The sequence below is a fragment of the Gallus gallus genome, chromosome 1 (assembly GCF_016699485.2).
Source record: "Gallus gallus isolate bGalGal1 chromosome 1, bGalGal1.mat.broiler.GRCg7b, whole genome shotgun sequence".
Taxonomy (NCBI): domain Eukaryota; kingdom Metazoa; phylum Chordata; class Aves; order Galliformes; family Phasianidae; genus Gallus; species Gallus gallus.
The window spans coordinates 86,943,240-86,971,147 of record NC_052532.1 but is presented as its reverse complement, the minus strand read 5'-3'; the positions used below and the strand labels follow the sequence as shown (position 1 = coordinate 86,971,147).

Here is a 27,908-nt window from a genome sequence, read left to right as displayed (position 1 = left end):
CGCTCCAGTGATCTTAAATTAAAAGGGGAAAAAAAAAACCATGCCAAATACAGAAATTTGAAAGAAAAGTCATGTATAGAAAAAATGAAGTGCTTTTAAATGTAGGCAACCTACACAAATTTGCACTGACTTTTGTAGCTAGCTAAACATATGCCAAAATTTGTCAGATACCTCTGTTTGGAGAGATTACGCAATGTGATATTACAAGGGCTGCTACAAAAGTAATGCCTCCTATTTTACTTTGTTGGCATACAACACCAGAGGCAGATGTTGGTGGTATGGCAGTAGAGGCTGAACCTTCCCACTAATATTCCCTGCCTTTTTGTTTTCATGTGACAGATGGCAGCAGAGGGACAGTTTGACAGAATGGCGTCTGACTTGGAAATGCATGTGAAGCAAAGGTGTGGAATTGAATTCCTCTGTGCAGAAAAAATGGCACCCTTGGAAATTCATTAATGCTTTCTGAACATTTCTATAGACCAAATAGTGGATGTGAGCACAGTGAGGCAGTGGGTGATGTGTTTCAGCATTTGTGATAGCAGTGTGAAAGTTCTCAGTGGTCATGCACATTTTTATGAGCATGACATGTGGGCTCTTGTTCACTGCTGGTGAAAATGCATAGCTTATGGTGATACCCATGTTGAAAAATAGTGTTTTATAGCTGAAAATTTGCTCTATTAAATAGTGTTTTTGTGCTCTTTGTATCTTTTGTTATAGTATCCTTGGAAATAAACACAAGGTATTACTTTTGGAGTGACCTACCAAATATTGCAGAACAAAGCAATACATTCATGTTTTTTCAACTTCTTTCAACTACTCTGGTGGTGACGTAGTCTTGTCTGAAAATGAAAATGCAAAACAAACCAACTGGCAACAAAAAAATGCAACAAAACAATTAATAACAGCACCTAAAACAAAACTACCCAAATCTTTAAGGTAAAGGCTGTGGTTAAGCTATTATGTTTTTCCCTAACCTCTCCTGAAATTCTTTCAGTAGAAGCATAGAAAAGCAAGAGGAGAAGAAAAGTCATGATCGGGCTAGGGAAACTGATCTGTTTGCCTCTGTCTCATTAGCTGAATCACCTTGTTCAGCTGTGTGGCAGCACGACTAAGGGAGCGTTAGCACTGGCAGACGGGAATTCAGCATATGCCAAGAGCAGGGAGTAATGCATGTGAGGAGGAACGCTGGGAGGCTACCCATTTGGCATCAGCTCAGGCTGCAGTTCTGAGGAGCTGTCGTCAACTGTGAGGTTGTACCTAAAACTGTAATTGCATTAGTTGATTTACGGTATGACACATGTAAAAAGAAAGCTACAGGCAGATTTTAAGTATTTTCAAAGTCTTTACTAAGAGCACCTGATAAATTAGTCTTTGAAAGGTCATTAGATTGAGTACTGAGGGATTTTTCAGGTGTACTTGTGAAGTTTCTCCATGAAGAAAACCTGAGCTATTGCGTGTATACTTTTCAATGAAGATGTCTTGTTTCCTTCTAACTGAAATTCTGAACGTATTGTTCAATAGCTCTACCCAGTTCAGGATAGAAATTCCTGTTTATTCACAGGAGCCACTAATTGTCAGTGCGAGAATAGCAGTTGACTTTAAAATATATTTGGAATACGGTGTTCGTGAATAAGGAAATTCAACACAACTCTTACTTTGGGAAGTTCTTTTTCGGTCGTTGTTATTTTCAGAAGACAGATTTTTCCATTTTTTCTGCCTAAATCTGATGTTAATGATGCAAGAGAGTTTCGTTAAAGTAGGTCAAAATTCCACAGTTTAAAAATAGGAGGCAAATATTTTGTGGTTTTTTTATTTTCTACCGACTGGTCTTGAAAAAACGTTGAATAGTAAAAGACTTTTAAAAATGGACAATGCTTTATGAGGTTGCTTACCTCTTACAGTTAGAGTATGTAGCGTTGTTCATTAGTATTTGGGTTATGTTAATTTGTTTTATTAAAATACTATGTTCAGAAGTAAGCAAAATATACATTTTTTTAAGTATGAGTATGGGAGAAATTCATCTTTACAATTTCTCATAGGTTTGTATTTAGCTATATATACCACTTTTCCTGTAAAAACAGTGGGATTATTGGAAATTCAAGTGGACTTCATGAAACTTGAGATTTCTCCATTTTCAAAATAGGAACCAGTCTGTCTTGATTTAAAGCAAGATTTAATGCTATATAAATCCTAGAATGTCTCAACCTTTATCAAAACCTGATATTTTCCTTCTGGTTTTGATATTCTCATGCATAACATGTGATTATTTTAGATAAAAACTACAGATGTAATTGTATTTGTAGCTTTGTACGTTTGTGTCATAGTTACATTGTGAGATAATGCAGTGTTTTCAACATGCCGAAATGGGTTTGTGCTTTTGAAAGTGAATATTCATGTTTTTATGCTGTAAAAGGCCTGATACATTTTTATTAGAAAAGGTACGTGCCACATTGTTTCTCTCCTTAAATCACAAGCTGTTCTTCCCTTAATCTTTCTTGCCTTCAGTTGCTGACATTCACAACTGAAATTTTCTTTAACAGAAACCACTGTTACAGAACTTTGTGTTGAACCATCACTAACTTTTAATAGCTTAGTTTGGATGTCTTTAAGCTTCCTTTTTAATTAATAACGTGTGCATATTCTGAGGTTCACTGCTGTCCAGGAAGTTTAAGTATCTTCCTAAGTTCTGTGCTTAGGCGCACTTACCTCACTACCAATTGTAGATGTAATGTTTATTAATGGCCATTTTTAGCATCCTTGAATAAAATAGGCCAGCACTCATTGTGTGATCTTCAGGTAGAACAGTATGTATATGTAGAAGAACTTGCCTTTCTCTCAAGACTAGGGAGGTCTGGTCCATATTGCCTGCTGGGAAGAGTCCTTTACAGAAATTCACTGGTAGGGTACACGGATGTTGCTTATCAGAAGAGTAATTGGCTGGGGCAAGAGTTATGCTAGGATACCTTGGAGCAGGTGTCAGGGTGTATAGGATAGGGGTAATTGTGCTCTGGCCACTTTTCTTAATAGATACAGTCGACATGACCAGGGCTGTTGGACGCTTTTTAATGACTGTAAATGTATCTGTTGCCTTCTCCCCCTTGTAAAATCCACACTTTCATCATATACTGTAAGATACAGAAGAAGTATTCACGTACTTTGCTGGGATATGATGTACCACAGAGACTCACTAACCCCCTTGTTATTGGCGTAATAAACTTTGGTGAAAGAAGGAGCTAAAGGCTCTTTGTGCAAACTTGAGGACTTACATGAAGCTGGCTCTTCTCCCAAGAGGCAGAGTGGTGTCCAGATTGTGTCTTTGTAGTCTCTGGAAGCGTTAGAACCAGGTGCCTAATTCTGCCTTCCAATTGAAGTTCTTTGATAGCACAGAGTGGAAAAATTACTGATGTTTAGTATAAGGGAAGCCTTTTCATTCTGGGAGGGTTACAAAGTGTAATCTTACTCAAGGTTTGTAAATGTACTACTGCTCTCTATAACAGTTCATAAACCAAAGCTGTCTTAATTGCAGCTGAGAACATGAAAGGAAGCGTGGAGGTGAGGGCAACACTCAAAATGTTTGGGCTCTACAGTCAGAGCAAAGAATTGCCCTGTTTAGTTTTTTTTTTTCTGGTATTGCAAAGGAAGAGATCTACTGATGTCTTTTTCAGCCAGATTGGTTTTTATGGAGCTGCCAGTTAGATATGTATTTATAATGTATACCAACACTCTCTGATACTAAAAGGCCTACAGAAAAGAACTGGTTTATTGGTTGTCTAGGTAGCCGGAACTTAATTCACTCCTACTTGTAGCTGAAAAATGCATTTCAAGTTAACTGAATGCACGTTAAAATGAATGCAAGTATGCTGAAGGAAATACTGAAGGGTAGTGTTGAATATAGTGAGTTCAGAAGAACATCTAAAGCTATAAATAGTTAAAAAATAATAATAAAATATTTTTTATATAATGTGCTGATGTGACAAACATTGCTTTTATGACATTGGGTTGTGGGTAAATCGCACCATATATTTCATGTATTCCTGTTGTATGAACAGATTGATATGAACCTGGTACTAAAAGGATCATTTCCTTTTGTTTAATGAAGGATATCCAACATCACGGCCTTTTGTTTTTTGTTGAACAGATTTTTTGCCAAGCTACAGTCTCCAGAGGGGGAATGATAGTGCAGAAGGGGCAGGTAGGAAGGGCCTGTGAGCATACCCACAGAGCAAAGAAATGCCCTGGTTCTGATGGAGTTTCAGGAATCCATAACCCCCTTTCTATGTCTGGAAAAGCTTCAGCTTGTGGTGAGAACTAGTCCCAAGAAACACCTATGAACAGTTAAGTATTGGATGACAGTTGCTTAAATTGAGCAAGTATGTTTTTGTGGCTGGAAAGGATGGCAGACTGATTTGAAACCCCGACCATTTTCTCAGGCCTTCATCCAGCCGCCCTCTCTGGGTTACCTTGCAAGAATTCACTGAATCTATGGTGTTGGCTTTTGTTGTCTATCAGTACTACAGCTGGACCAGGCATCTGCATGGAGACATCTATTTAGAATCAAAATCCTCCTACTTGTTTTTAGTTTCCCTCAGTTGATTATAATAGAATCTAATCATTAGAAGAGTCTGTACTTAAGGATTAGTAATTAGGTTAAGGGTCTATTACTTGTCAGAAAAGATAAACTCTGGAGTGCTACTGGTTGCACCCCCTATATTATCAGTCTGTAGTTTTAAGAATTACACACTGGAGCAAGATTTCAGTAGGTAACACTAGATGCTGCAGACTGTAGCCATTCATAAAAAGGGGATTTCTGTTTCTGTGGTTTTTGTTTTTCAAACAAGAAATCATTAAGTTGCTTGTGTTATAACATGTAAAGTTGAAGAGGAAGCAGAGTTAGATTTGGTTTTTTAATCCTAAGTGGAAGTATTTGCAGTTCTGTAGGACTGCAAGACAGTATTTATCAGGAGTATTGAAGCATCTAATAAGAGTTTTATGTAAATGCATTGCTGATAATTCTTAAAGCATAAGTTTATGTGATTTTCTTAATTTTTAAATCAAAAGAAGTCGTCTTCGGTAACTTCCTTAATACCTGGGGAAAAAGAAAAGAACAAAAGAAACGTAGAAGAGATTATGAATTGGTCTTAAATCTTTTTTGGATTTTCTTTCTTTGTTGTTACTTGTGAGTTCTTCAGTGGGCCTTGCTTCATAAATTTTCCAAAATAAGCATGTTGAGGTAGGTGAGATTTAGGTCATCTGAATATAGCTCCAGATTTACGGTGGGATGAACTTTCTTTTTAGCCTAGACTTATTTATAACAAAATCCACTGAGCTCCATGAATTGACTGTGAAATTTCTTCAGTATGGCTCGAAAGCGGGTTTAAGTTTCCCATGTACAAATGGGATGGATGCTTTTATTGAATGCTTCCAGGATCTCCCCCTCTGCCCCATAAACCATGATGATGTTAAAAATAACCCTTATAAGTATGTGAATGTCCGTTGGAGAGGATTGACTGTGATCTGCATGAGGAAGAACTGATAGTCTATGGTTGTTGCATTAAAATGTGAGCTCTGACTCACTGGAATGCTGCACCTGTGCACTTCCTTGCAGCTGTATGAAGTTGGAAAGGGTAATGTTTTACACTAGGTTGTGCCTAATTTGCACCGGTTCAAGTGTGGAAAGCTGTAGCCTCACAGTATGTACTTGAATCCCAGTCCTGCAGCAAGATGTCTGTGACCTCCCACTACGTGCTCAGAGTGTGACCTTTCTTCCAGAGAGACCCTCTGCAATGTTAATGTTCTCTGTTTTGACTGATCAAACTTTATAGCTGGGGACTGTACTTTCCTCTGTGGGAAAAGTAATCTCTCTCTTGAACACGTTCATTAGTACTTTGTCCGTACTCCAAATTGCTATTAAGTGAGCTGAGAATTTACGTTATGGATTTATTTAGCATTGCTGTAAAAGGAGCTATGGTTGCTTCAGTAGAATTTTGCTTGAATGTGTTATTAAAAATATTTAAGTGAAGCTGGAGTAGACTATTTGGAACTAAATACTTGGAAGACATGTTCTCATTTCCACAGCTGTGATTCTTTGAATAAATATTGCAAATTGGAACTGCTGCTTGACATAGTCTCCATTCCAAATTATTTACATTGTTCCTAAGATATACTAAGGGCTTGCTTTGGGAAATAAATAACCTTCGTATTCTACACTGGGGTTATGTACAGCTGGTTTAAGATACTGTTGATCACTCGCTTATGCTTGGTGTTAATGGTGCGGTTTTTTTGCTGTTATTACTTAAGTCCCTGGCAGCACAGCTGTAGAAGAACAAAGAAATAGCAGAATCCAATTTACAGTTTTTCTTTATGCACTTACAAGTTTTGACTGAAATAGTTTTTGAATATATTGAGGTGTTACTTGTCTGCTGACATCAAAACTTATTCTGCCTCCTTAGTCATGTTTCTTCTATATCTAGCAAGTGAGCCTATTGTGGATCATGTGAAATTAAGGTGACTAAACTTAGAGGAAAGTAAACTATAAGGTTCATAAGGAAAAATCCAAAACATGGAGTTTCCATTTTTACTGTTTTATACTTCTCTCATGCTTTACCTTTCCCTTTTAACTATCATCACTGGTGGTGAAATAAAGGTATCATCTGGTTGGCTAATCTTTTAATATTCTGGATTTAAGCAGTGAGTCACTATGACATACCAGCCAGTCCTTTTAATCCTCTGGCCCTCTAGAGAAGTATTTGGGGATTTTGTATGTTCAAGATATTAACATGAAGCGTGGTTCTTTCCCTTCCCAAATGGTTACTGTGATTTGGTAGGATTTAGCTTAATATGAAGGAGCATAAGTGCAACACACTGTGTGTTTCATGTTTTGTTTCAGATATCCATGAATGAGCATTTTGTAAAGAGAACACTGTGTCAGATATTGTTTTATCTTCTATCTATCTAAAGAAGAGCTTAGCCCATGTGGAGCTGTGGAATGTGGCTTGGCGGGCGGGAACCTAGAAATGCTAGGAAAACTATTTGGCCCTTGCTTCCCCAGTTCCCCCTTTCGTGTCTAGCTGTCACCTTCTTTCCTCCCTCCTCTCTGGGAGCCATATGAAGAATTTGCTTTCAGACACTAGGGAATAGGAGGAGTGAAGAAGTACTGTGGGATTTCTGGTGGAGACTGGTATACGGGGCCTGACTTTTTCTGGGAAGAACTTTTAATTTTCGAAGCTGTCCAGTGGCACGACAGGCTACAAAGGGACTTAGGGCACAAAAATTCCCTCCAGAACACTGTATTTTTGGTGATGAGGATTTGGATGTTAAAGTTGGCTGCACAAACTTCTTTAGTGTATACCTGTTATTTATTGACAGCTGCAAATGGCAGCCGTGTTCATTGCAGGGAAGGTGGACTAGATGATCTTTAAAGGTCCCTTCCATCTCTAAGGATTCCATGATTCCATGATTTCCTGTTTTCATAGCAAGATTTTTCAGTCTCTTTAGCAGATAGAGTCTGTACTTTGACTGTAAGAACAGATACTGATAGTACTTGTTACTCAGTTATGAGTTATAACTGTCATAGTATTTCTGTCAGTTGGTTCATACCAGATGTCACTTAAAACCAATGGAAACTACTCGTGTGAGAATGGTTTCTAGCTCCAAATGTGCCACACCAAGTGGAGCTCTGTCACAGGTATTTCTTACCAGACCTCAGGAGGCCATCTGGCACGTTAGCCAGTGGTCTTAGTGTTCTGAAGTTGGAAGGAACTTTTACATTTGAATTGTTTGCTCTCGCTTCAAATTTAGACAGTCCCCTATTATTTGTAGTATAACAAGGCAATTAAACACATGGTTCACCTTGGAAATTAATGTTCCTTTCCTATCTCAAGATCTGAGGATCAGAAGTGGGAATGTGTTGTTGACTGTGAAATTGTTTAGCCCAGTGGTTCTATAAAATACATTTGTTTGATGACAATCTTTTACAGGATTTATTTTATTTTTTATTTAACTACAGTGTTCCAGTAATTAGAGACATTGAAACACTGGGCCCACAAACTGAAGGCAGCGTATATACAGTTTCTCATAATCTTAGTATAGATATTTTCAGGTGGCAGGAATTTGCCAGAATATGCAGTGCAGTGATTTAAGATGATTCATGAAAAAAGATTGTTTAGAAACTTACAGCTGGATTTCTTAGTATCCAGGGATTTATTATCATTATTATTTTTCCATTTCAGCTTGAGATGTGAATTATGTGTCTGCTGTTTTCTTTGTTTTTACTAGCCATGCTAACAAGAGCTGGAATGCTAGGATGCTTGATGGAAAATTACTATTGTCTTTAGTTTTCGGTTACGATTTCAAGCCAACTTTTGAGAGGCTGGATGATGTTTCCAAGAATCTGTAATCACAGAAAGTGTTTACTTATGTGGTTTTGCCTAGCAATGAAGTTTACTTTGCTACTTGCATAAGTGTTTAGTCTCAGGAGTAAAAATCGGGTGTGACTTGTAGAGCTTTGATGCTTTTGTGAAGTATTTTAAGTGGAAGGAATTTCAGTCTATCTTATTTCCAGTTGGGATCATAATTCCTCTGCGTTGTTTCAATAGTAATGTAGTAAGATTTAGGCATGGGTAAAACATAGAAGTTTTCACATTGCCAATCAGAATATTGATGTTTCCACTGCAGTTGTGATGTATGTTGGTTGCTCTGGAACTAACACACCTCCTGTTTATTTTCAAGGAAACTGTAACAGATGCAAAGAGCACAATAACACTATTTGAGAAAATAAACTCTCAGCAACAAAACACTATTTTTCAGTGTAGTCACCACCACTAGCTATGCATTTTTGCCAGTGGTGAACAAAAGCCTGCATGCTGTGCTTGTAAAAATCTGCGTCAGTGGAGGTGACCTGCTGTCAGCCCTGCTGAAACGCACCACTCGCTGCCTCATCCACTGTTTGGTCTCCATAAACATTCAGCAAATGTTGATAAATGTCAATGGGTGCCATTTTTTCTTCACGGAAGAGTTCAGTGACACATGATACGCTTTCGGTTCATCTACAGTTCCATGTCAGATGCCATTTTGTCAGACTGCCACTCTGCTGCCATCTGTTATGTGGCAAGAAAATGTACCAGGATATTGGTGGGAAGGTTAAGCCTCTCTTGCCGTGCTACCAACATCTGCCTCTGATGTTGTGGGCCAGCATAATAAAATAGGGGCATCACTTTCAGAGCAGCCCTTATAAGTAACCTTCTGTTGTGTTGTTTGGACTATTGCCCTTTGTGAGCTTCTTGACCTAATTTTTGGAACTTTATTTTATTTGGCTCTTACCATTTTAGTTATCTTTGAAGACGTCTATGGTTCAACTCAGCTATCAGCTCCCTTAATACTCCTTGCTTCCTCCATGATAGCAAGTACCCTGCCATGTTTTTGTTGCATCTGTCACTTTAAAGCTCAATGTAACACTCTGCTCTTGAGTGCCTTTTATACATATCTGGATCTCCTAATGCTGCTCTGCGGAGTTGTATGCTGTTATCTTATGCTGAACTCTGCCAGGCCTCTCTCTTAGTGTAGCATGCAGCCACACTCATGATACAGTCTGCGTTTTAGGCAACTTACAAATTTTGGTGATATGAAAGGTTAAGTTGCTTCTGTTGGCCTGGACGTCTGATATTAATTCAAGTTATCAGGCACAACAGTTTTGTGCAATCTGATTGTATGAGAAATGAAGTAAATGATGTTAAGGACATAGAGTACAACACAAGGCATAGCCTTAATCCAAATCAGTATGGCCATTCTTAATTTCCGTATCTACTATAAGTGGACACCTAAAGGAGAGTAAACAGGGCAAACACTGAAATATGCTACATTCCTCCCTTAGTCTCCCAGCATCTGGCCACTTTTAGCTCAGGAGATTTCCTGAGCTGCTGTGCCTAGTTACTCTAGAAACCCTTTATGAAACTGTTTGTCCTGGTTCTTTTCTCATTTCCTCTCAAGCCTATTTAAATTTGCCTCCACGGTATCCTTTGGCAATAATTCCTGTGGGTTTCTTTGAGTTTGCACCACATCAGCTTCATTTACTGTTCTAGTTACTGTCAGTCCCTATCCATCTTCCTTATGCCACTTGCAATTTGTAGCCTCTGTCATATTTCCTCCACGGTTACTTGGCCAAGCTGAAGGGTTGCAGCATACTCAGATCCTTCTAAATTTGAATCCCTTAATAATCTTTGTTGTCCCTTGAAGTATTTCTTCTAGCTTTGATATGTCTGGTTTGATATGAAGTGTTCACAATTTGATATGATAACACAGTCCTGTTTGCTGTTTTGTTCTGTGTTCCTTTTCTAATAATTGATAGTTTGATTTGCTTTTTTTTATTGCTTATAAGCAATGAGTCAGTATTGTTGTGGATCTTCTCCAAAGTCTCGCTTCTGTCTGCTAATGGTCAGCTCAGAGCCTGCCATTTTTTCTTCATGTCAAGATTATTTTTCACTGTGTTGTTTTGCCTTCATGTATATTGAACTTCATGGTTTTTTTTGTTGTTGTTGTTCAGTCCACAGCTGTAAGGAGTTAGCTGGCAGGCTTAGAGCCTCTGAATAGCTGTGTGCAATCAGCCAACTTTGTCACCTCACTGCTCACTTCTCTCACGCTGAACAGAGCCTATCTCTGTAACTCAGCAGCACTTCCCTCCATTTCAAACACGGACCCTTGATGCTTTCGCTGTGCTTCCAGTTTTTATAGCCCAATTATTTATTCATGCAACAACGTTCCCTCTCAGGCCATGGCTATGTAGTTTTCTTCAAAATCTTTGAGTGTGACTCATATTGAAGTGCCCACATACAAAAATAGCACCACTGTCTGAAAGCAGTGGGGAATGACCCTTGTTTGGAAATGTAGTTGTTATAGTCATTAAGATCAGAGTATAAATTTCTTGATAATTTTGCTTTAGATCAGATTTGACTTTTCTTTCCTTGCTCTTCCATACAGATGAAGCTCCTAACATAACCTGGCAGCAATGTATCTGGTTGTAAATAGTGTAAGGATGGTCCTGATGTGCAAATAGCTGAGCTTCTGGTTGGTTCAGGGTATATATGAAAGAGAAAAGGGCAGATATGTATTGTTCACTGCTTTGGCCAGAGATGGAAACTTATTGCTCTTTGAATGAAAATCACTTTACATTCTCCTAGTAAATTATCACAGTGATCATTCTACGACAGTTTCCGTACGATCATATTTGGTATTATTTCCATGCAGTATGCATTAATGTCGCACTTCTTGGGTATGCGACAGCTGAATATTGCACACAAGCCGTATTTCAGCTCTAAGTAATGTTTAAATTCTTTTTGATGAATGACTTCAAGTGGATTTGATTAAAGTGCATGAGAGGAAATGGGAATTTTTATTATAACTTTGATAGGAACTCAATAACTTTTAATTCTAGGAATTACTTGAGTTGTGGTTTGAAGGCTGATTATTACATTTCAGTGTGTAATTTAGCAATATTATTACTCTCACTTGGACTTCCATTCTGGTAAATAACATATATTTTAGACCTCATGAAAACCAACCCGCTGTGAATCATTCTGTTGCAGCAACATATGTGTGTAGTTTGCTAGCAAATCTTTTCTGTCCAGTAAAAAAAAAAAAAAAAAAAAAAAATCCCAACAAAAAACACTGACACGAAGGAACTTCAAGTGCAAGCAGAATAATGCCATTGTTTCTGAAAATTTGTAACTTATCGGTCATCTTGTGCAAGCTAGAAAATAAAATATAGTATTTGGAAGCAGTTTGTTAACACTCTTAAGATCGATGAATAGCAGTTTAAGTAATCTGTTTGTTGGCGCATCATAAATGTATTTGTCCAATTCTGTTTTATGTAACAAACTCTCTACCATGTAATCTTTATATTTTGCATCTAAATAAAAGAATTTATGAGTATCTTAAAAGAGACTTTCAGGTAGCAGCAAAATGACAGGATGTCTTCTTCGCAATAACAGTAATGCAAGTCAAAATAGGACAGTTAATTTTGTCTAAATTCCTAGAAATCCATTAGTTGCTACTCTTTTCTGTCTTGTTATTGGCGGTAAAGATAATTTCTGCATGTTTTATTGCATACTAGTATGCAAAATTGTATGCTGAGTGCACTTCAAAGAGTGATGTTATAAACGTAGGATGTGATATCTGTAGTTTCCATATTACTCACATTTCAATGAAATTCAAGATGTCTACTGTTCTAATCAGTTACTATAAAATGTATTGACCATACCTCTGCCTTTAAAAGATTGCTAATTTTTGCAAAGTGTTTATTTAAGTATTACCTAAGGAAAACTCTGGAAGACTGTATACTTATTACTTCCTATTTTTTTCATGCTAATTCACTCTTTTTAATTTTTTTACATATTAATATATGGAAACAGAGCTCATGTTTATTCTTACTCCCAAGAATATAGGCCCATGTATTTGGATCTCTGAGCAATACTCTATCCTTACATGGCTTTCAAAAATAATTAATGCGCAGATCCAGTGTTTAACCAATTGCCAAGTATGATGGTAGACTGGATTTTTCTCCACGGACTTATTGACAGGAACCTTCAGTTTCCTTTACTTCCTCTGCAGTGTTAGGGAGAGATCCTTTGTTAAGACTAGATGACTGTTCTACACCTGTACCCCCATAACAGGGGATAAATGAGCAAGGATTCTACCGGGTTATCAAGAGCTGCTAGTCGCATAGGTCTCTTTTAGTTATTCATGTGCCTTTTGTATATCTTCTGAAATCACACATTTCTTCAGATTTTTTTTTGTAGGTAATTTATCCTGAACGTAGTACGTTTCTTTGTCAGTTGTCATTAGTTGATGGTAGAAGTGTAACCCATCAAATGTATTTGGGGGCAGCTATGATTTTCCTTGTGATGGAAAAGTACAAATAGGAAATATTTTGGAAGCCTGGAACACAAAATGTAAATGAAAAATTCTCAAGGAGCAGAGTGGAAGAGCTAGGTCTTAACTTTCCTCTTTTGTACCTGAATCACGAGACTGTATTCTGTCCCTTAGCTCTAATTAGTATCATGTATTTTGTATGATCCCTGTATTTTACTACAACTTGAGCATATGGATCAGAAATCTGTTTTAAATATAACTAATTAGGTGAAATGAGCCCTATACATATGCTTTGAATTTTGAAGCTTTAATACTTTGGAGGGGATTGGATTCTAAAAGTTAAAATCAACATTCACCTTTTGAAGGCTTTTCAAACTTTCTTTTATCTTCATTCATGAGCAATTATGACTTGCACTCTTGCCAGCTAACAGAGCTTTCTTTGTCCTTGTATCCTAAGTAAGAATTGCAGAGGAATTTTCTTTATTAATAGACTAGTCCACTTCTGTGTCAGATCTATCTGGAAAACAGTTTGCCAAACAGATCTGTTCCTAGCTTTAAAAAAGACTGTTTTTTTTCTGTGCCTGCAACTTCAATATATTATGAACTTGGAAAGTTGATGTGCTGTTTGTTATAGCAGATAGCTGTGTAGGAAAAAGGAGTATGTATGTTGGGACAGAGATATCAGAAGTTAAGTGAAATGAAGAAGGAAACCTGGTGGTAATCTCATTTTTGAAGTAACATATCTGAAAAGTTGAACAGTCTGATTTTTATTAAAAAGTATATCATGCTTCTTTTTGCCTAGAAATCTGTGTAGTTGCACAACAATCACTTTCATGGGACAAAGTGATTTGCAAGCATGGAAGTAGAACAATATTTAAGCAGGTTTATGCATTTTCAATTTTGGGGGTGAGATCTAGCTAGAGATTGCTAAAATTACTATGTTTTGATTATAGTCTGTGAAATCCAGTAATTACAAACAATGTAGGGTCCAGGTGTATGCTTTGCTTTGTGTATTTATTTATATGCTGATTCTGTCAACTGTGTTTGTTTGGAGGTCTCAGAGTATGTTACTCCATTCCTCCTCATATGCAGGCAGTAAATGCAGGACACAGGTGTTCACCCCACCTCATTGATCAGGCTAGTGGCAGAAAGGAAATGACACTGCCTAATTCCCTATCCAGTTCTGTTTGCTAGACCTTTTGGAAGGTACCATGGAAAATTAGCTTTCATACAGTGGTTAGAAAGTTCAGACATCCAAAACTTATCTGTGCTATTGCATGCTGGTTGTTCCTCGCTCGCCTGTTTTATAGACCCAGGAGGACAGGACTGCTTCAGACCTTCTACTGCTAGCTGCTGCTGCTCTGGTTATGGCTAGGATGCTATAATATTTCCATTACCGAGCCCTATTTTCAAATAGTTTATAGCTGGGTATGTGAAAACCTGTTCTGAAATCTTCGCAGCAATCTCTAGCCTATCCTGACTTTGTAAAGTTGAAGAGAAAAATGATGCAGAAGATACATTTTACTGAAAAGTGAACAAACTCAAGATTCTTCTTTTCAGTCTCTATCTCCTGTTTGTCAGAAAACTTGCTGTTGATTTATTACTGCAAAAGGCGGCAATTCTGAAATTGTTTCCTCCTTCTGACTAACCAATCCAATAGACCTTTGTAAGTCTATGCCAACTGAAAATCTGATTGTTCATCTTTACATCTTAGGCATTCTGGTGTGAATTCCAGGCTTCCAGCTGGCTTTAAATACATTGTCCAGATTCAATGCTCTGCAGTAGTTCTGATGTACAAGCATGTCTGACAACAAACAACTGAGTATGACTGAAGAACTGATAGTTCAGAAGTAAAATTCTATAAGGGGGTTGAGCTGTATGGCATCAGCTTGAGTTAGCAGAAGAGAGTTAGCAAAAGCTAACCATGAATTGTAGGGAAATCATCCAATAATAGGCGTTGAATATGTTGCAGATAATGTGGAAGAGACTAACAATATCTGTTAAATAAAATGCAGTTGATCTACTGTAATTTACTGTTAAAATATTCTTAAATCTTACCACAGTAGCAATTAAATTGTGAAGAATGATCATCTTAGCTCAATTTTCTAAAATAAAGCAGCATTACTTGATTCTAATTTCTGAAAAAAATGATTGTTCTCATCAGCATGAAATCCATTCTCTGTCCATAAATAAAGGAGGTGTTTGCACTCTAAATCAGGCACAAAACAGCTGAGGAAAGAAAGCACACCTCTAACTTGCTCCAGGTTGCCACTGGAAGTATATTAAACCCTTAGCTTCTCAGGCATTAAAACCATTGTTCCCCTATTAATTGGATAACTTTTGTTTTTTTAATTAAGTGTTGCTTCGGTATGATCTATTATGATGTCTCTCCAGTGCTAGAATTTGTTGTGTCAGGGGGTCACTCCAGAGCTTGATTCTGCCAACTTTTCTGTGCCATCAGACTGCCAGTACAAGGTTGTGTTTACATTGCGCTCTGCCACTGCAACATTCCACACTGTGATGAGAAAACAATCCAGCATTAAGGTCAGAGATGCCGACCTGAGTTGAGCAGGATTGGTTTCCTTAGTTTTGTGTTGTCAGTGAGACTCAGTATAGGTGGCTAAAACTGACCACTGTCTTTCTTTAGGATTATTCGCCAATAAGACAAAATTGATGGGTTTAGTTTTCATATAATTAGAATTTGAATACCTTGTCTTACACTTATGCATGGGAAATAAGCTGGAAAAGTTTTGATACTGATCCATCTTTATATGAGAGAAATAGGAATTATCCTATGGAGAACAGAGATTCAGAGGCATCCAAGTAGTTCTATATATGCATCTTGTGATGCCTGAGAAAGCCCTCCACAGAATAGCAAAAGTGCCTGTGCCAGAACAGATAACCATGGTCAGGACAGAAAAGTGCACAGGTAGAGAGAATTGGTGGCTTGTCTTGATAGCTTCAACTCTGTGCCTTGCGTTACTCTTGAAAAGCATTCCTGAAATCATTGAGCTTTGTATGTCCCATAGGTAACTGAACTCTGTATCATGTAAACGTATCTAAGCAAAAAGGGTGCAGTATGTGCTTTACAGTTTTAAAGAAAAATATGTAAGTGGAAGGTTAAGGCATCATAATTTATCACTGATGTAAAAGAAACTTGAGATAATCATCTCGTACAGCAAGAACCGTAATTAAGGAAAAAACAGCTACCACATATATACAAATGTTGGAGAATTTGCTATTTACACCTGCTGTGGTATATGTTCAGGCACAGATAAGGTTCTAGATTGTGTCAAGTTAAAGCTTTGCAGTCATAAAGATATCTTAGTTTGATGCTAAACCATTTTTTTCTCATTTGTACAAACATTGACTAAAGACAGTTTTCTCTCAACTCTTTATCTAATTGTCTTGAAACAGAAGTGTGCTTATACACATCATGACTGGCCTTACTGAAGGCAAAGTTTGCGATTCAGATACAGTCCTGTCATGATTGTTCTGAAGGTTTACTGGCAAGTTGCTGTTAGTGGTTGGTTTGGTCACATACTGTGCAGCGATGCATATCATGCAGTGCGTGTGTGTGCAGCCACATGCTGCCCTCCAGGCAAGGTAGTGCCTTCTGTTGACAGTGCAGGGAGGGTGCCCCAGGTGGAGCTTTGCATGACTTCATCTTTTAGTTTGCTGAAGCCTCACAAATCCAACAACCTTTATAATAGTTCACTAGGCGAATTCATGCCTGAAAAGAACCCCTGCAGCACAGTAAATTGCAATTGTACACAGTGTAGACATATGCATTGTGTGCCAGCCAAGGGAGAGCTCTGTTAAAACTTGCACTGCATGATGTTCTCATCCGTCCGAGGTATAGGAGGGTTCTTGCCTGGTCTTGAGTCTAAGTCAGGCTGATGAAGCCACATTAAAATATCTGTCGCTTTTTCTGTGCATCAGGATTGAGTTCTGAGGAATAAAATAATAAAGAACACGTGCGTGCAATTAAAGTACAAAGGGAACAGGAAGGGGGACAGCAAGGAGCAAATCCAGAAAATAAGGAACAGTTGGGCATCGTAATTACAGACATCTGATTAAACTGGAGGAATTAAAGGACCGAAAGAATTAGTCCTACAATCATTCTGATGAATATACTCTCCCTCCTCAATAGGTTCAGACCCTTTTTATTTTATATTTTTTTAATTGCTTATATTTTCAAAATAGCTGGCTTTGTCCTATGTTCCCTCATAGCAAAACCTGTAGGAAAATCTGCAATACAGCTTCTGCAGGAATCTCTATTATAAGTTGCACGAAAATTTAGCTGAAGTAATTATTACTTCAATGCTGAAATGAGAGTTCTTTTAGGAAGACCCTGGCAAGTCATTTCTACCATTTTGAGAATGAAACATTGTCATTTGTATTTTGGAACCTGTTTGGTATGCATGTGTAAAAATCTATCACATAAATCTTGTTCTTTTAATATGACTCATGAATAATTTTGAATTTATTTAAAATACTCTATGTAAGCAGTTATTAATTACATGGTTGATAAGCATAATTTTATTGTGATTGCCATTAAAATGTTTGAAGCTTTGTGAAGTGGTACTGGAGATTGTGACAGATGAGTGGGCTCGACACAGAGCATTTCTGTGTTACTAAAGATATGAAAGAACACTAATTCTTCATTAGAAACTGGTCAGTCTCCTGGGTCTTTTCTGTTGAATATATCAAATGGGAAAATATCTCTTTTCTACTGACAGCATAGCCAAAGAAATCTCCAGAAGGAAAGTCTCCTAAAGAGTTCTTCACCTTTCTTCCTTCTCATCTCCCCGCCATCTCCCTGAGGTTTTTCCTGTAGTGAAGGATGATCTGCATTTAAGGATACAGTGTTATTTTCACTATACTGAATGAAATTTATATGCAAAAAACTACTTTTTTTTTTTTTTTTTTGTGAACTGACATAAAGTCTGGACATCTCATTTAAGCACACTGGTAGCCAAAAAAGAAGTTTGATTTTGTTTCTAATGTGGCAGTGAAAATTGAAAGCAAACTTTAGCCAAACAGGAGGCACGGAAGAAAAAAATAGGAAGTGGATCCAGTATGAAAAAGCTGGATAGAATATAAAGAATACAGTTGTCATAGGAAAGAAGAGTAAAGCTAGTCCTGTGCCATATTTATATTTTTAGAAACCTGGGTTTAAAATAGTTTTGATGTCACATACAAAAATAAATTTTATGTGGTTTTTCTTTTGATTTTGATTTTATATTTGGGGGGCTTGTGATAAATATGTACTCAGAAGTGCATGCAAACACATACTACTACTACTGTGTACTTGTTTGATGCGTTTTCAGTAGAAAGCACCGTATTTCTGCTTTGTCAAATGGTGATTATTAAACAAATATACAGGATAGATGAGATTCTGAACGATCTATTCAAGTTTAAAAGCTACTTTTTTTTTTCTCTATTACATCCACAGGAGAAACTTAACTAAGCTGTCCCTCATCTTCAGCCACATGCTAGCAGAAATCAAGGCTATTTTTCCAAATGGCCAATTCCAGGGTGATAACTTCCGTATCACCAAAGCAGATGCTGCAGATTTCTGGAGGAAGTTCTTTGGAGACAAGTAAGTACTGATGCTTTGCACAATTCTTAATTTTTGCCTCCAACTCTTTAGATGAGGTGAAATTGCTCAATTTATTATTAGTAGCTTTGTTGCAATGCTGTAATTCATTCAAGAAGTGAACAAAAATGCATGGGCAGTTCTTAATCATAAATTGGACTAGAATATGTAAAATTTATTGGTTTCATTCTAGGGTGAAGAGAAATTGTTTTTGTGAGATATGCGGCAAGTCATGATATATTCTATTATGTATAGAATATATTCTATTGTATATATTCTATTATGTATTATGTATATTCTACGTTTGATAAGTCTGACAACTGAATTGGGAGCCTATTATTGATCTCATGGACAGTATGTTTTCATATCCCATTCATAACTTTCTAACTAGAGTAATATTTAGTATTAAGTAAATGAAGTAATTTGTTTTATCCCTTGCTATTGAAACGTTTTTTCTTTGTACTGCCTACAGTTGCAGATAACTAATGTTTTCTTTTGTCCAAGTTCTATCGCAGAAAGGGGCTTTGTAGCTGGAGATACGATGGAAGGTTTTATCAAAAGAAGTTTTTGGAGGAATTTAGTGTTCTAAGTGTGTCATAAAATGAATGCTGAGTGATATTTGCAGATAAGTGAGAATTTAAGATGTAGGTGAATAGAAGATTCACAGCTTGATCTCTTTCTCATGTAGAGACATACTTTACAATGCAGTGGAGCTGCTTTATGGTCAAGTCTGATATCTTGTGGGTTGGCACATTTGTGAAGTAATTTGACTGTGTGAATTTACAACAGTTTCATTTCCTTTTTCTTTTTTTCTTCTTTTGCTAGTCTAAATGCAGCTACTGTTAGTTTCCAGCTTTTAGGTTTCATTTCAGCGTGGTCTGGTAACTTCAGTCTTCTAACAAATTTCTTTCTCGTGTAGGTAGTTTGAGTATGATCAAGTCCTTACATCAATCTCTTTCTTTCTGTTATTGATAAAGAAAAGGAATTTGGCCATGTTCTGTCTTGCTTATGTCAATTTTTTAGAATATCTTTATGATGCCTAAAAAAGATGAAATTAAGTCTCTATTGGTTACACTTTTAAAAAGTGTCAGTGAAAAGAAAAAAAAGTGGTTTTGAAAGATGACTTAGCTGTGATCACCTGCGTTTGATGTCTCTGTTTTCTTTTTTCTTCCCTTTGCTTTGCAAGTCTCCACCTCCTGGTCTTCTTTTTGTGTTGGACTCTATCCTTGAATGACCTTATCCTGTTGTTGATTGCAAGTTCCATTTCTGTCACTGGGATTTACTCATCTTCTACATGCTGCTGTTTCTTTCTGGCTGTCAGTTATCCGATCATAATCAGCTTCTTCATCTTCTCTATTCACTGTTATGTTTCTCTTTGCATTTCTCTGCTAACTTGTACTTTTTATGTGAGATTCAAGTGTTTCACTTCAGGTTTATGGCCCTGCCATTTTCCTTCGGAACTGACACAACAGACAGGTGCAGGAGTTGTCAGACAGCAGGATGCAGTAACATATAAATAAGTTTTTATCAGAACAAGACTGATAAGAAGAATTTTTAAATTCTTAAATCAGTCCATCTGAATAGCTGAGCTCTGCCCTTGCCTTTCTTATATGTTCTCACTTAACTCTTTTCTTCTTTGACTCATCACCTGGAGTGCTGCTTTCTAATCCTTCTCAGGACCACAGGGCTCTTACTGTTTCTTATCTAAATTTCTTAATTCAGACAACTTTAAATATGAACTCTCAGTATTTAACCTCTTTCTTTCCTGGTATGCTGTACCCTCATACCTTGTGTGTGTACCTTCATAGTTTTTGTTTGTTAAAGCATCCATGGACCAAAAATGCTTCAGATTCCTGGCAGTTTGGAGATGACCAGTTAGTTGCATATATAACCCTGGTTTTATATGTATATATATAACTTCTATCTGCATTTTCAAACTAGGTAAAAAACTATAGTTTCTATTAAACTGAACTCATTTCATTTGCCTGTCTTCTAAACAGTGAGGAGTTGGTATGTGCATGGGAGCCTTGCCATTTTCTCACTTGCGCACTTAAGTAACTGTAAAGCATGTAACAACATGTATCTCAGGCAGATGAGAAGGTTTTTTGGCATTACACTTAATCTCTTCATTAAACAAAATGCCTAAAGCTTTTTAAACATCAATTGACTTCTAATCCATTTAGAAATATATGGCAGGTATGCCTTTGAGCAACATCTTTTACAGTGGGCCTGTTATGACAAATTAGTTTGCAAATAATTTAGTATCACTTCCCTAAAAGCAAAGCCTACGTAAAGATTTAGGTTGTTGCAAACAAATGATAAAATCTGTTTTTAACCTGACCTCCTAGGGGTATGCCCCTTGGGCCTTGTTAAACCTCCAAGTCTTGTAAGGTAAACGCTGCAAATGAAGAAGTGCTAGAGGAATTATATCGCATATGCCCTGGATTCATTTCTGTTTTCCAGGGCTAGCCTGGACTCCTCGCTTGTTTTCAAAGCTCTTATTTTGAGGTCAGTAAGTAATTCTGCTCAACAGTAGACTGTAAATTAAAAGTAAGTTTCACTTTACCTTGGCTTCTTATGGATGAACTGTAGCAGAAGGAACAGCAGCATATTTTAATATGCTGAGGAATAAAGTCCAAAACATAAAATTTCAAAGGGCCCAATTTGTAGTTAATTTTTTTTCTGTATCTGGTGTCTTTCACCACTCTTCCTTAACAAGTTGGGAACTCTAAGTTTTGTAGTTTTGTTACATTTGTCTGTCTGAATGCTTGCTGCAAAACTATGCTGCTGTAGCATAAGTTTATTCAGCTCATTATTAAACAGTAATGTAAGATGCAACCATTACTTCAGTGTTTAAAGCAAGTCAGGTGTGGGTTCACATGACTTTGAACTCATGAGTAGAATAAATGAATAGGTTAAATATTGAAAATCTACAATACTTATATATGTATGTATATATATGAGGGCTGCTCTGAAAGTAATGCCTCCTAATTTATTTTTTTACCCATGACCTCAGAGGCGGATGTTGGTAGTATGGCAGTAGAGACTGAACCTTCCCACCAGTATTCCTGTACATTTTGTTGCTGTGCAACAGATGACAGTCTTACAAGGAAGTGTGTATGAAGCAAAGGTGTATCACTGCAATCCTCCATGCAGAAAAAATGGCACTCATTGACATTCATCAATGCTTGCTGAACATTGACTAAACAGTGTACGTGAGCATGTGAGGCAGTTTTTCAGCAGTGATGACAGCAATGTGAAAGGCAAGCCATATTCTGGACAGCCCTGTGTACTACAAAATGAAGAGCATCTTGAACAGCTCATCCACACTAATTGGTGGATTACAACCAGGAAATTGTGTGTGGAGCTGAATCAATGCATTGGAAACAGTGGTGGCAGTGTTGGAATGTTGCGAAGTTTGTGCCAGATGGCTCCCATGAATGCGCACACAGGAACAGAAATAACACCGTATGCAAGTTTGTCTGGATATATTGAACCAATACGAGGCTGAAGGTGACAGTTTCCTGGATTTAATTTGCAGAAATGAGCTGTAGTCAGAATGGCAGTCTCTGTAGTAGCAACATATGAATTCCTTATTAAAATTCAAAATGCACTGTCCTTTTGGGATAGGAAATGGGTGATCCTTTTGGATTTTCTGCAACCTCAACAAACCATTAACTCTGACTGTCATGTCATGATGCTGACCAAACTGAAGGCTCAAACTTGCAGAGCCAGGCAAGAGAAGAAGGCAACCTTCCTCTTGCACCGTGCCAGGCCTCAGACCAGTCTGAAGGCCACAGAGCACGCTGCCATTCTTGGCTGAGCTGTTCTACCATACCCACTGTATAGTTTGGATTTGATACCTTCTGGCTTTGGTCTGTTTGGGCGGATGAAAGATGGACTGTGTGGGCAGCACTTTCCTAGCAGTGGTGCTATCATAGCAGCTGTGAAAGAGTGGGTCACCTCTACTGGTGCAGATTTCAACAAGAATGGAATGAAGGTTCTTATTCACCACTGGCAAAAATGCATAGCTAGTAGTGGTGATTATCTTGAAAAATACTGTTGTTGCAGAGAATTTTCCCTATCAAGTAGTCCTCTTGTGCTCTTTGTATCTGTTGTAGTTTCTGTGAGCATAAATAGGAGGCATTACTTCCAGAGCAACCTGCATAGATGCTTTTTGTTCTGTTGAGAAAACAGAAGTAGATCTCAGCAAAGAAATTGAATGGTTCCAACAGGATAGGGTGCTGAGAACTCTAGAAATTCTTGGTTTTCAAATCCCTCTCATTTTTTGCATTTTTGAATCACCTTTACAAAACCTGTAGGTAATGTAAGTAGCTGGGAAGTCTGGCAGCAAGAAAATGCTGTGGAACTTGTGAGAGATGCAACAGACTTAATAATGGAACTCATTAGCAGTTACATAGGCAGAGAGTGCAAAATAAATAAAATGTTAAATAGTCAGAAGCCTTTGAGTTGTAAGGATTTCTAGTAGTGCATGTTTCAGAGGAGATGAGAAAACCTCAAAAGTGATAGAATGTTTAGAATGGGCCTTGTAAGGAGAATGTAGGTTCTATGTATTTACAGGGGGGGTGTGACTGATAAACCAAGGTGGAGGATTGAGACTTTGATAATTTGGATGAAGGAAAACAATGCACTTCAGCAGTATAATGAAGGACGAAATGGAAGAATTGATTTATTTGCAAGGGCGAAGTAGAGTATATATCCAGATCAGAGGGCGAGTGATGTCAGCAGTGCCCAAATAGAAGGCCCAGGAGAGTTCTGGTGCCTAGACTTTGTCAAGGAAGTTGACTGAGAAAAGCTGTCATAAAGATGAAGGAATAGAAAGAATTTTGGATTTGCACTGTGAGAGCAAAAACCAGCAATAAGCAAGAACTTTCCAAGAGCTGAAAGTGGCCAAGAGCATAGCTATCTGATGTATTTATTCACTGGTGATGAGGAGGAAGACAGACTTCTGAAAGAAAATACAGGGCCTATCTGAAAACGAAGTAAGGAATAAATTGATACAGCGTTTACGCCAAGAACAAGGTCAAGATTTTAGGTTAAATACCATAGCAGGAAGGTGTTCGACAGGGACAAAAGCAAGAAAGTGGTAAAGCTGAGGAAGCGTGATTCTAATTTTGTACTGGTCACTGGAACACAATTATTGGAGGAAGTGGTTTTAGTGGAGTCTCTCATAGGTCACTCTGTCCAGGGTTTACCATTATAGTTGTTCTGACTCGAATTAGAGTTTAATATACAGCTAAGCAGTAATGCTAAGTAGAACTGTGAAATTGTAAAGCATGTAATCAGCAGTTACATTTGTTTATAGATACTTTAGTAACCCCCAGTGGGTTGTAAATATGGATATAAAACATAATCTAATCGCTTCTTCATTATCTGCATTTTATCACTGCATAGTGCTCGATGTTAATTTCCCCTGGTTCCTCACTCATTTTAATAGCATCTTACAGCTTTTACTTATTTTCTGTTCTGAGTAAAAATGTGCAAAATACCACTGGGAGCAATCCTGAACTGAAAATGAGAGTGGGCGAGATGACCTAACACAGCTTTCCAGTCCCTGAGTTTGTAAGCTATGGTGAAGTCATGCAGCTGCTTTGTAACTATTGAAGTTTGTGATTTGTGGCTGCCTTCATGTTGCAGAATGAATCAGCATCAAAATGTTAATGTTCTTAGATGTTCATTTTTTCACAATTGTGCCATGTATTTTATCCTTTAATGATACTGTTGTATATTAATAATACTCTTCCCTGTGAAATATCTTTTAAAAAAATGTATTTTTGTTATAGTTAGATGAGTTGATCCCCCCACCTCTTTGTTTCTGAGGAAATGGAAATTATTTCACTGCTAGGGTCAAACACATTACTGTTTTAAAAATCTGATAGTCGGTTGTTTTTTCTTTTTCCCATCCAAGTCCTCAAGTTTTGTTTTTTTTTTTAAAACTGTATTTCAGGGGAAAATGTGTCTATTGATCTCTCAGTAGCAGGTAAGCAGGGTATTTCAGGTTGATACTTCAAAATTTTGAGTGGTTTTGTTTCTGTTGTGATTAGTGCTGTTTGGCTCAGGATGTAACAGACATAGCCTCTGTTGCTTGGATTTAGAGAAGCAGCAGTAAAATAGATCACATGGCAAGACTTTACTTCAAAACATTTGACTGTCAAAAAGTGAGATCTCAGGTAAACTTGGTTTTAACACCTTGTTGATCCCCTTAGATTATGAGCACCATAAACAGGAAAACAAATAATAGTATCCAAGATCCATCCTATTGCCTGAACGCTGTAAAATATTAATTGAAGTGGTGATGCTGGCCCAGAGACCTGCTAATCTGAGTATGAACTGAACTGGAGGTAGAAACCAAAAGATACAAACAGATGAAAGAGGAAGAAGCAGTGATGTGGAAGCCCGTGGTGTTTGCAACTATAAAGATGGTTTGGCAACAGAAGATGTTAAAGGGAAGGAGATAAAAAGAGAACAGGGCTTTTAGAAGGCGATTGTTTCCTTGGCTTGTCAGCAGCGTGCAAAATACACTTTTTGGTAGCCTTAGCCTGAGACAGAGGTAGAAGGTATAATTCCTTAGGACCTAGGGAGACATAAATCTCCCTACATCTTTCCTGTATAAATGTGGTATCGCCAGATTTGGACAAGAGAATATTACAGAGAAGAGCTAGTCAGCAGAAAGGTGAAAGATACATAGATTGCTCTAAAAGTAATACCTTCTATTTATTTCCATGGAAATTAAGACAGGCACAAAGAGCACAATATATGATTAGATAAAGCAAATTCTCTGCTACAAAACACTATTTTTCAACATAGTCACCACCATTAGCTGGTTTGCACAGAGGAGAATATCAAAATGGTCTTCATTTAGTGATGTCATACCTGTGCATGGCCATCTGGAGCATGGCTTGTCTTTCACATCACTGTAGCCACTGCTGGGACACATCACCCACCACATCACTGTGCTCACACCCATTATTTGGTCTTCATAAATATTCAGCAAGCGTTGTATGTCACTGGGTACCCTTTTTTCCACATGGGGGAAAAAATGCTTCATCCGCGCTTCGTTGTTAGATGCCATTTTGTCAGACTGCCCTTCTGCTGCCATCTGTCACACAGCAACAACGTGTAATGCAGTATTGGTGAGACGGTTCAACCTCTACAGCCGTAGCATGGGTATCGAGTTCTGAGGTTCTGACCAACATAATAAAATAGGAGGCGCTACTTTTGGAGCAGCCTTTGTATGATCAAATAAACAAAAAGACAAAGGTCTTCACAGTTATTCTGGGTGGCTGAGAATAAGGTTAAATTGGATATGCAGAGGATAGAGAAAGAAAGTTGTAGTAGTAGGCATACGATTGTGAGACAGGAGAACATTCTTGGTGAACAGTTACAAGAGGCAGCGGTTTTTTAAGGCCAAAAGAACTTGCAAATCATGGATGTGCTTTGGACTGTGATTTGAAATCAGAGTTGGGAATATACAGATAAGTTTATATCTTCAGGGACTCTTCAGGAAATGCAAGCTTCGTGTGTCTCTTAAGGAACAGTCTCACTGTCTCACCAGCAATGTCCAGTTACATGGCTTTGGATATTTTAGGTGGTATATATTCCTCATTTCCAAAGGCCTATTTTCTCACTTTTAGTTTCTCTTCTCTCACACCAGAATCATCTATATTTGTTCTGTATGATGCCATTTTCTAATGAACGTATTGGCATGATATGGCAGAATTCATCTTTTCCTTTGGGACTGAACTTCTGAAGCGTGTCAGTTGTTTGCTCTGCAGCTCAGAAGCAACAAAAATATATGGCCTCTCACTTAAAACTGAACCAACAGTCTTAAGAAAGTGCAGTGTTCAGTGATGATAGATTAAAATCCGCATTGCTCACTGCAGACGTGCAAAAAATGTTGTTTCTACTTGGGTCAGCATTTACTTGAATATTTTTGAGTTCGCTCTGAACACAGTGCTGCTCTTTTCATATTGTGCATTCTGGCAACATTTCAGAGAGTTTCTTGGAGACAGAAATGTTCACGATCAAGTGTAGGTTACACAGGTATATGTTTACCTTCTTAGACAAACCTGAGGTCTGTTCTAGTTCAGATGGAATCAGTGTCACTTGATATTCGAGCATAGGTGTATTTCTGCAGCTCTACTGAAAAGCTGTACTTTGAACGTTCTCAGAAAATATTTACTTCCTTTTCAGGTTTATTTTCATGTCTTCTGTTTTTCAATAATGTGGCTAATATCAAGGAGTTTAAAGAAAATCCCGTCCATGCATGATCAGGGCAAGATGGAAAGAGGACCTAAATTCCTCTGCTAAACTCCATGAAAATCATGTTCTGGACTCTAATCATTCGTCTTTAGATGTGCAGAAGTTGTTTGGTGTTTAAAACACCGTATTTGAGAATATTGAGTGACACTATCTTTTGAGATGTGTCAATAATAGTAAATGGATACCATCCTATGTGAAAGTATTTTTGAGGATGTAATTTTATTTGAGCATGTGTACATTCGTTATTATTCTTTGAATATGCTTACTAATTTTACTACTGCAGAAAAAAGAATGTGGAGAAGCAGTCTCATTTTAAGAGGATTGGAGAAGAGCATATTTAACACACACACACACACACACGTACGTACGTTTAGGACAAGAATTTTAAATAAAAAGACAACCCCAAAGTAAATGCCAGAATGCAGATAGCTTTGTTGATTGAAGAGAGATTAGATGAACGCAGGAAGGCCTTTTGGGGAGAAAAAAAACCCAATCAGAACCTTTTTTGTTTTTTCTATTTTCTTTTTTCTCAGGGCTGCGCAGAGAGCAGTGAGGTCACCTCTCAGCCTCCTGTTCTTCAGACTGGGCAACCTGAGTGCCATCAGCCTCTCCTCATAGGATATGCCTTCCAGCCCTAGCACAAGCTTTGTTGCACTCCTCTGGATGCTTTCAAGGATTTTGGCATCCTTTTGATGTCATGGAGCCTAGAACTGTAAATAACATTCAAGTTGAGTTTGCAGCAATGACAATTATAGTGGAGGAATCACTTTTTTTTATTTAGTGACCTGTTTCTTTTTCCTCAAACTGTATCATAAAATCAGAAACTATTACCAAAACCCTGGATGCATCTGTTCGGAATATGTAGTAGAGCTCTTAATTTTGGGCATCAAACATTTGGTAAAATGCAACCACTCAGCTCTGGTCATGCTCATTCTACTGCAAGAAGTAGCCTATGTAATTAGAACCAAATACCCTTAATACTGAGTGCACTTAGTGAACCTGAATCTGTAGGGAACTAATGTTACAATGCAGTTATATCAGATCTTTCATAAGAGCTATAGTTGAGCAGACTAACTTTTGTCTTCCTAGGCAAGTGTCCACAGGTCAAGCTAAGAGCAGTAAAGGAATTGTGCCAGCATTGTGCAGGGTATCATTATGACAT

The 27,908-nt window shown here is 37.7% G+C and overlaps 1 protein-coding gene across 4 annotated transcripts in view; it reads left to right on the top strand.

Moving 5' to 3' along the window:
• Positions 1–27,908, top strand: part of CBLB (Cbl proto-oncogene B) — a 123,752-nt gene that overhangs the window by 43,489 nt on the left and 52,355 nt on the right. For all 4 annotated transcript variants that reach the window (XM_004938278.5, XM_416621.8, XM_040705373.2 and 1 more), the window contains exon 4: positions 18,320–18,466. In XM_004938278.5, coding sequence (XP_004938335.1) covers positions 18,320–18,466 — 147 coding nt within the window. The remainder of the gene's footprint in view (positions 1–18,319; positions 18,467–27,908) is intronic.